We start from the raw sequence: 10,380 nt of genomic DNA, 5'->3' as shown, positions 1-10,380 counted from the left end.
GAAGATGGCGTGGAACAGGAGAGAGCCCGCGTGCGACCGTGACTGCGCACGTGGCTACGGCGGTTCACCGGACGCCGCAACGCGCAGGCCGGCGCGAGGGTGGGGGATGCAAACGCCAGTGGCCAGCACGGCCGGGACGCAGTGTGAACGCCTCGGAGGCGGGAGGGCCCGGCTCGTTGTTTTCGCCGCCTTTTCAATATCTCCTCGAGTGGCGTGATAGAGCGAGGCGCCCGCGAGGCCGCAACTGCGCCGACGAAGGGGAGCAGACGGCAAGAGTGGCTCCCCCAACCTCCCGATAAATATCGCGATACGCTTATCGAAATTCTGCAAGCGGACACCGCCGACGAGGGGTTTGGTTCTTCATCGTCGCCCGCTCCGGCCAGACCGCGCCTGGACAACATGGAGGCAAGGCTGTCGGCCATCGTCGTGCTCCTGGCCCTCGCCGGGGCAGCATCGGCCCTGCTCAGGTGAGCTGAGACCATTCAAACCACTCGAAGCCTCACTCGCCTCCGGGCGCTCGCAGGTGGCGCGCCAGCCAACGGAGGCTAGCGTGGAAGGTGAAGAAAAACAAGTTGGGTTGGTGAACGTTTCGTGGAGTCGACGACTCTTTCTGCGCCCTACGTTTACCGTGTGTGACGCATCGCGCTTCCCTAGTTGTTCCTCTTGCAGGTCACAAACTATAACTTTGGTAATGTTGTATATGATTGTGCTTCTGCTGCTGTGCAGAAATACGTTCCAAAGTTCAATGTTCTTGTTTTCTTCTGCTGTGTAAAACCTCCGTGGCGCGTTTATATATCTTGATTTAAATGCGAGGCTGCTAGGCTCCATAGGCAGGCGTGGTTCCATCCGGCGCCGAAAAGCGTGAAAAAGGCCAAGACCCGACCTGATTTTTTTTTTAATTTGTGTCAGAGGAACAGGGCAAAGGGATAATGTTCAGAGGCGCCGTGAAAGTCCTCCCATATCCCTTTGTCCTGTATCTGCAACACTGAAATTTTTTTTCAAGTATGCAGATCCAACTCGCCCAGGAACACTGACTGAACAGATAAATTCGGCACAAACCTCTTCTGTGCAACAAATCGTCGATAATTTCACACCTTGAAGGCTCCGCCCCCCCCCCATCCCTGCATTCTTTCTTCGTTTAAATACTATTCCTAATCCTGCGATGAGAACCTTCGTGACGTTTTGCCGGTGAGCAGTGTGCCGCTTTGGAAAATTCGTCGCACAGTTCACACAAAGCCCCTAACTAAGTGGCCGCCGCGGTGGTTCAGTAGTTTTGGCGCTCGGCTGCTGACCCGAAAGACCCGGCCGCCGCGGGCGAATTTCTAGAGGCCCGTGTTCTGTGCGACGTCAGAGCACGTTAAAGTACTCCAGGCGGTCGACACTAACCGGAGCCCTCCACTACGGCGTCCCTCATAGCCTGAGTCACTTTGGGACATTAAGCCCCATAAACCGAACTATGTCAGTCGGAGAACAATGGGTTGTGTGGCAGCTTACGTGCCGACAACCAAGTCATAAATTATTAAAATACAAATAAACAGTCAGACCATGGGGTTGCTCTCTGCATAAGATCGATTTCTGGTATCTTTCTGTACTCCGACATTATTTAACATAACGCCGCCGTTCTCTGAGGAAAACGTGATCTGCTCGAGTTATAACGGAAGGCATCGCAGCTCCGAATATTTTCTATGGAAAGTGCGCTGGATATCCCGGTGCGCCGACTGATTAGACCACGATAGCCATTGACCTTGTTGCTGGCAGAACGAAAGCCCGGCGTCATCGAGCTCTCCATGGGTGAAGAGGCAAGATGAAAAGCTCAATCCAAATCCACATTAGTGAATATAGTGCGCGAAGTGGACAGTGCACGTGTGTCTTGTACAGTTGATCCCGGCATCAGTGACACGAAGGGGACCCGTATGATCGCTCTGAGTAAGCTGGCACACTTAACGTATACAGAAGCGGAAAGTCGCGCCTCGTCAGCAGCTGAAGCCAGATTCCACTGCCTGTTTTCAAAAGCGCTTCTTCCATGGGATTAGCATCTTAAGCAGTGTATCACCGGACAGGCTGCTCAACCGTTGTAGCCTCGTCAGCATGGCCTTATTTCCCACGAGCTTTAATTCCACACGCAACCGCTTGCCGACGTTTGTGCACAACTCGGACAACACCGAATTATCGGGGCTTGGCCCTGTAGCGCAAACTAGGTGTCCCTTATGTTCCACATCGGGCTTGGCGTGTGCAGGATTTCACGTTTTCGTACCTTGTGTGTGTAAGAACCTGTCGACTTCTCTCCGGAGGCTGGCGCAGTAGCTGTAACGATCGACAACGTGAAGTGTTTCGAATCTCGCTATACTTGAAATAACGACGTAGTACAATGCCAACTGTCCTTACTGGAAGTAACTGGGACTGCGATAAAATTTTAAAAGGCCAGTGGAAAAAAAATAAAGCCTAGTACAAGGACAGCTGAGGCCCTTATCAGTAGTACTTGGGGCCGGCGGCGTACAATAAACGCGGCGATAAAAAGTGAAGTTTATTTTTCTTTGTTAGAAAGGAGAAAAAAGGGCGAGATAACAAGGGGAAATTGCTAAGGACAGTAAGATATACAGCATCCTGAAAGAAAGAAATGCACGACAGACAGAAATGTCATTGTACAAAATAATCCAGCTTCCTAGTACTCAGTGTTTCTTCTCTTTCCTTGTTTTTTTCTTTCTTCGCGTTTGTGTTCATGAAAAGTGACTTGTGCTTGTCGAAAGAATGCGAGTATTCGTATTCCATACAGAGATGTTAAATATAAGGTGCGGGCCGAATAACAAATGGAAACGTGTTATTAAGCACCACGCGGTAGAGGGCATTATACAGTCCAGAAAATATTGTGTGCGGCATCATTTCCTGCCGTTTTTATGAGATGTCAACGCCAAAGATCCCTGTTTTTTTCTCGCTTATTTAAACATCTTATTATTAGTAAATAACAAACAAAAACTACCAGGTGACCAATCAAAGTTGCTGCGAATTTCAGCGCCAGGCGGTCGTTGAACCGCGCATCCCTGCTATGTTACAGATGAGTGGGGGCGCCGCATCTTTCAGAGTCTACTGGTGACGAAGCATGCAAAACCGAAAGGGTTTGGCGTTGAACTGACGCTAAAACGCCCGGGTGACCCCATCGTGGTTCGCCTGTTTCTTGTGCTCAGCGGGCACACATTTCTTGATCCATGGAGCCCTCTTCTCATCATCTCGGCACTGATGGTTTCAGTATACTTTCGCTCCGCTTCGCGGGCGCCCAAATCCGTGTCCTTACGCAGTCGTCTCTTGCGCTGCCGTTCGCGGCTATGTTCGCGAATTTCTTTCCGAGTATACTGCTTTGGGGCAACCGGCCACCTCTGCGATGGTAGTGAGCGACTAAGTGATGCTGGCGTCTTATAAATGCATTGCTTCGGATGATGCGAAACCACCACGCGTTCCACTGACAGCTAGTGCTGTGAAATTCTACGCCGGTGGTCGAATTCTTTTCTCGCGTTTTGTAGCGATAGCTACATTACGGTAGCATTTCGAGCCTTCAGCATGGCGGCGCCGCCACGCTGTCACGTGGTTGGTCACGCGGTGCGGAGCAGCTGTTGGCGGCGCGGCGCAGTGGCTGATCACGTGGTTCGTCACGTGGTTGGTCCCGTGACCAAGTTACACTCAGCCAGCTCTAGCTATCGCGTCACTCCAGGTTTAACCAGAGCAAAACGACCACCAGTTTTTACTGTTATACTAGCGCCATTGAAAGTCCACTGCTTCACACATAATGCAGTAGGCTGTATACACTGCAGAACTCACGTTTGACACAGACTATCGCGCCGGCCACAGTGCGGTGCGCCCCGTTGATTAAGCTGGTCTCCTCATCGCCACTTGGCCGTCCGTGAGTTAGCGGGCGCGTGAATGGTTCTCCCCTGGTGGTCGGTTCGTCAGGAGAGCACAGTGGCCGGCGCATTCTGTGGCCACGCAGCCTGGGCTCTCGGGTTTCTCCTCCGACTGTTTCGCGAGCTTCGTTTACCTGGTGTTAGCGACAAAACCAGTGCGAGGCTTTGCCAGCTTTTCACTTAGTCGGGAGGTGTGAGCAGTAATCTATGCGCGTAGCTACGCTATCTGCCGGTACACCACAGCCGCCGTGCCACTGGTGTGTAGCTGGAAACGAGACGCGGTTCTTCGCGGCCGGGGAACCGAAACCCGGCGCGCCTCCGCCGTCACTTGCGTGCCATGGGACTTCTGCCTGCGATATTTAGTCACGACCTGGAAAAGTAAATTATACCCATTGCAACACTTTCGGGCAACTTTCAGCGCTTGACATATCTCCTCTTTCCGTGACATAGATATTCGTGTTTTTAATGCCTTGTTTCAAGATTACCAGTTAACTAAGAAAAAAAAAACCCTTCACCAGTAACATATTCGCAATCATAACCATGAAATAGGCTATTCTACAGCCTTCGAGCGCCGTGCCACGAGCCACTTGTTTGAAATATCTGCAGGAATGTGTCGCAATCAGCACAGACTACCTCGTATTGAAGAAGTGACATTTACAGCCGTGCGTATCTTTTTTTTTTCTGGAAGTGGCAATTCTTCTCAGCGCTCCACCCTAGCCTATAGCCTTCTCTGCTACCACTGTGCTTAATGTTTTATTGGCCTTTCTCTAGTAATCAAAGCGTAATGAGTCACCAAGCTAATTTGCGAAAACATGTTTGAACTACTCCAGCTGGCCTCCTGGTGGTGGAATACCTATAGGTCTTAGTTTGACCTCAAATAACGTCCTCTCTGTCTTCGTTCATGAGTCTTCCCACACGAAGTGCACAACTGAAGTTACGTTCCTACACAGTTCAAATGCACAAGCTCTTCAAACACACAGAGATTCCCAGACAATGACGTCAAGAGCGCATTCAGACCACAGACACACACACAACCAAATAATAGCCGCCTCGGTGTCTCAGTGGTTATGGCGCTCGGCTGCTGACACGAAAGACGCAGGTTCGACCCCGGCCGCGGTGGTGTAAATTTCGATGGAGGTGAAATCCTAGAGACACGTATACTGTGCGATGCCAGTGCACGATAAAGAACCTAAGGGCGATCGAAATTATCTGCAGCCCTCCACTTCTGAGAAACGCCGAGCCTGAGTCGCTTTGGGACGTTAAACCCAAACAATAAAGACCAGCACATGCCACCGATAATAAACTTAATACCGCCTACAAATTTTGGACCTTTATAAAATATTTTACACTGTTAATTCATGCCTCTGCGTAATGCACTCGACGGTCATGGTCCAGTTCGATTTCGTACAGTGCCCATTGGTCTTTGGTCGGGAGTACGTATGTTACCACTTCCATTTTGTTATTGCGTATAACACGACTGGAACACTGAGCGGGAGAATGCTGCGCTATTCATACTGTCTATTCCGTGCAGAAAATATTTGTAGAAGGCCAGATGCTGTATCGACAGACTCACTAACAACTAGTGGAATGTCAATCTGCATCCTTTTCTAACCTGTTCGAAACAAAATCAAGTTCCGGGCGCTGCAGGCAGAGCAACTGATGTAACTCGAGATCCTGGTGGATATTTTGTGTAAAGTGTGGCCCACCTCACTTCGGTTGAACGGGGAGAGTGCAGATCTCATTTTTCTCAATGGCAATATGCGTCACTATGCCGGTAACCACATTTTTGTTTGCGTCACATATTGAATATTTTATTATTTTTCGAATTAAAATATTGCAGTAGCCACATATTTTATGATATTCGTGGATCTTTCTGTATGCTTTTTTTTTTACTTTGCGCACTGAGATAGTATTGTTCTCGCTTGGGGTGAGCGTTGATGCTTGCTTATCGCTAAAGGTAGCCCATCTGATATGTACTCTCATGAACGGGGAAAATGGGAGTCGGGATATATCTTGGAGTTCTCTTGCTGTCGACGAGTCCATGTACAGGAGATTTTTGCGGGCAGAGAGGTTTTGGGTTTGCGTTCCGCCTCACGCATTTCATATCGTTCGTGTTGCGTCTTTTGCAAGCTCTCGGTGAACCAAACGTGAAGCTCAAGCGCAAGATAGCCAATGTCCTCGCTTTTGTTTCGAATTACCGCGCGGCCACGGCTTTGGCTTGCTTTTCACGCTCGACTGGTGTCATTCCCGCAGGGTACCTTTGATGAAGATGAAAAGCGCTCGGGACCACTTCCGGGAGGTCGGGACGCCCATCAACGTGACCCGAGGCTGGTCCTTGGGCTCTGCTTTCGGAGGACCCGTACCGGAGCCACTCAAGAATTACCTCGATGTACGTCTGTACGCAGCTCTTCTCATGGCCACTGGCGCGGGGAGCTCACGTGCATGTGAGGATGTCAATGTCCGTGCGCACCTCACTTTGCCAAAACTGCCGCGATCGACGCCTTCTCGAGTTAGAATCAGTTTTTATGCGCCCACCACTGCATGATCCAGAAATTTTTATGGTTAATGTTTATGCTGAATGAGTGTGGCCCAGTATATTCATGGAAAACGTTTATCCATGCTCATTGGAACAAAGTGGAATTTCGCCCTTGTCGTATACGTCAAACGTCAGAGATACGGTTGCACTATACGTCCCGCGCGATCTCCTAAGAAAGCACTTCTTCACTCTTATCTACTCAAGCTTTCCATTCAAACACTGGCGGGCCATTCATGCCCAGGGATGGAGCACCACTGCGTTCCTTCGACCTATTTGCTGAAATTTGGTGTTTCGTGAAGTGGCGATATTTTAATGACGCAGGAGAGGAAATAAAGGTATTAGCGGAGCTCGAAATTGTGCTCAGTTTACGCACAGATGTTAAATTTTCTCCTTTTTGGCACAAGAGCACCGCTGTTGCACTTCCCCAGTCCATACAATGATAGAGAGTTTTGATGGAAGTTGCAGTGAAAGCCTACTTGGTCGAATCGGCAAAAACAGTATCTGGGTGAGGAAAGGATACCTTTCGGGCTGGGAAAACTCTACTAGGAGAAAAATATTTTGTCACGTTAGCATTACTATTCCCATCTTCGCAAAATCTGTCCGCCTGGTGTTGTGTGATGCCGCTGTGTAGAATGTGAAGAGGAGGAAAGTGGCCAACAAACTCGATGAGAGGAGTCACTTGGGCGGGAAGAAACGCGGCGACCAATCGGGGAGGAAGGAAGAACGAAGAGGGGGAAACGTGGCAACCAGTAACAGAAGTAGAGACGGTTGAGGGGTTGAGAGGAGGAAAGCGCAGTCAACACGCTCAATAACACGTGTCAGCGGTGGCACCCGATCCTCCTTTCTATCTATCTCTCTGTGTGAAGCCTCAACCTTCATGTCACCCTCCAGTCCCGGAAGGTGCCTCCTCCGGGGGTGCACTTCAGGGCACACGATGGTAAAAGTGCATCACCCACCTATGAGTGTCCACCCACCGCCCATTCACCAAGCTCCACTCTCCAAAGGCCTCCACCTACCCCCATCCAACCTGCAGATGGCGGCACCCCCCGCCAAGACACTTCCAGAAGCTTCCCCATACCACATACCCATTGTTAAAGCGAATTAAAAGGCGCAAATGGGTCGTCTAGCTGCTGAAGCTGAATGCAGAGGAGTCCGCCTAGAGTTTTCGCCTCCTGCACTCAGCTTCAGCAGCTAGACTACCCACTTGCGCCTTTGAATTCGCTTTCACCATGGGTTTGTAGGAGTTTGTGGTATGAGGAGGCTTCTGGAGGAGACTGCTAACGCATACACCGCCACATGACTCGCGTTGATCGTCTGTTACTTTTTATCCGCATTTTCAGCGGCTGGCGCTTAGTGGCCCGCGCCAGCCCCTTGGTTATACTTTTATTCCTTTCCTTTTTCTGTGCCTCTGTTAACTATGAGTATCTTGCTGATACTTGAGGTAAACATGTTTAAGCTACCGTCTCCATTCTAAAGATTGTTCTGGCGGAAACGCTATCTTAATGTTCGTTTTTTGTTCTCCTAGAGACCAGAGTTTCTTTCCGTTTTTTTGAAAGTTTACGCAGCTGATGAGTATACTCGTTGAAACAGGGTGGCCTGTGCGGCATCTGTTGAGCTTGATATGCCTGAGTACTTTGTGAACAACCTGGCGACGAATTTTCACTAAATGTTAGCAATCTCAGAAAGACGTCTGACACTGCTTAGTGAAAGTCTTGAGTCTTGTTGAGCGCGCATACATGCCATGCAACAAAGAAGGCTCATATTAAGTTGAGTACCGGCGCAACGCGCCAAAAAGAGTTTAGAGCTCAATAGCATGAGGAGAATTCTCATAAATCACAGGCTTTATATAATTATACAAAGCGCATAGGAGCTAAATATGACGGACGTACCCTTCGTGGCTATAACAAATTGCGTCGATGATGTCAGATCACAAGCAACTAGAAGCTAAATTTTTATATGTCTGGGCGTTTCATTACTATTCGTGTAATTAATGATCAATTGGCAATCAATCTCAAGCCTTCTATACCCTCCATAGAAGCACAGTCTTCAAAGTTTGGTGTAACAAATTAGTACCGCTGGTCCCTTAAGATAAATCTTGCGTTCGGTGCGCTAGCACTTATAGTGGTCATTGCCCGCATTAAGCCATTGCGGTTTTTTGTCTCTTTTCGTCTGTCTCTGTATTTGTCTGATGCCTGTTTTGGGGCAGGCTGCCTACCTGCCCACCGGGTGGTGGGCAACCTGGCCAGGTAGGTATATGGCAGCACCTGCCATAGAAGGGCAGTGGCGCATCGCTTGACCGCCGCACCACTGCGACAGGAGTGGGATCTATGAATGGAGAGAATGATCAATTCCGCATATATGAACGTTAGCCCGTTATCGCTATCCGAACAACTGCCATCATTGAACACCGGATCTGAACTCCAGAACCGAAAGGAAAACCGAACTGCTAGCGCACCTATAATTCGCATTTGGCCTAACTACTCAAATCGGCCATAATTTTTTTTTACTTGATGTTTTAGTTAACCGCAGTAACATTTGGCGTGTTCACTTTCACCTTAGCTCCTCGTTTTCTTACAGGGGCTGTCAAAAATCACACCGTGCATGTAGTGAAGTCCACGCGTCCGCTGTGACAACTGCAGTGCAATTTTTCGATCCGTGCTCCCATATAAATTGTTTAATAAATAAAAAAAAACTTTACACGAGCACCCCTTTATTTATTATTTTTTTAGAATAGGAAATTCACTTTCGGCTGCCTTCGTATTCAACGATGAAGACGCGGCGCGAAACTAGAAAGGCTCCATTTCGTCAATGTCGCAATAGCCCTGCCACTGTTATCTTTTCATTGGTTTCTTCTCTGATTATTTGGTTGCCCTACACTGGCGGCTATAGCGCCGGTGAAAAAATTTGGGCACATTTAAGCTCCGCCTTTAGTGTATGACGCTATCGTTAATGGCATCCCGTCAGCGATTCCTCTGTACTTATTCTTGTTATCCTTTTCCTGTTCCTTTATTTCCGCTTGCGCAGCTCCGGTGCTTAAGATATTAAATAGCAATTGCCGCGCCTGGTAATTAACATCTTTTCCTCCTTTTGTATATTTGTAATAATAAACCACTGCTTCTACTACTAGTGGCGGAGTATCTGACTCGCTACCCAAGTGTCAGGGGCTGCATTCGCGACTAATTACTCCAATTTTGTTTTCAGCGCAATCCATTTACTTTATATTACATGTCGTAATGGCCTTTGAGTCATGTTGTGACCTTCTAATCAACTGTTTTCTAATGTTTTTAGCACTTTTCATATACGCCGCTCCACGTGTGACGTAGCCATCTTTCCGACCAATCCGGAGTTTTCTCTCACGCCGACGACGAAACCGGATTTTCTGCAGAACGGGAGCCTTACGCTGTCATGTAATAGCGTAGACAAGGCGGGCCGGTATTTACGCGCTAGCTTCGTATACGCATACGCTACAGGGCCTCTGGTGTAGTTGCAATGCATTCCAACAGTTGCACACTGGTGTCTTGTACATGCACGTTTCCCGTCCCACCCCCAGTAATTTCGATGCCCGAATGGAACCCGCACATGGCTCGGGATGACGAAGAAAAGTGGGAAGGATCAACGCAGCAGGCTTCAGATATGTCTCACGTATCATATGAAGATAGCCGGGCTGACGAGCTGACAGCCACAGCTCGCCGGGCCACTATCGAGACACTCGACGACAGACGAGAGGGTCTTTCCGCCTTTGCCATTTGAACACTTCAGCTATCTTAAATGGCCGCCATCCGCAAATGTGCAAACGCAACCCCGGATCTTCTCTGTGACCCTGCAGGCAAACTGGCCGCGCCGTCCTTTGTGCAGTCGTGGCGCGCTCACTGCGGAAGCTGAGTTTGCTTTGAGACTACTGCTGCATAGCTTTTAAATGGACTGTGCAATGAATTAAAAGTCGCTTGCAAA

General features: G+C 49.0%; 1 protein-coding gene across 1 annotated transcript in view; it reads left to right on the top strand.

Moving 5' to 3' along the window:
* Window positions 1-309: 309 nt before the first annotated feature.
* The window catches only part of LOC144114530 (lysosomal aspartic protease-like), a 20,058-nt gene continuing 9,987 nt past the window's right edge, over window positions 310-10,380 (top strand). The window contains 2 exon segments of the mRNA XM_077648336.1: window positions 310-467; window positions 6,147-6,282. Of these exon segments, the coding sequence (XP_077504462.1) occupies window positions 400-467; window positions 6,147-6,282 (204 nt within the window). The 5' untranslated portion in view covers window positions 310-399.

Source organism: Amblyomma americanum, chromosome 1 (assembly GCF_052857255.1).
Source record: "Amblyomma americanum isolate KBUSLIRL-KWMA chromosome 1, ASM5285725v1, whole genome shotgun sequence".
Lineage (NCBI taxonomy): Eukaryota > Metazoa > Arthropoda > Arachnida > Ixodida > Ixodidae > Amblyomma > Amblyomma americanum.
The sequence above is the reverse complement of the archived record's forward strand: the minus strand, read 5'-3'. Positions and strand labels throughout refer to the sequence as shown.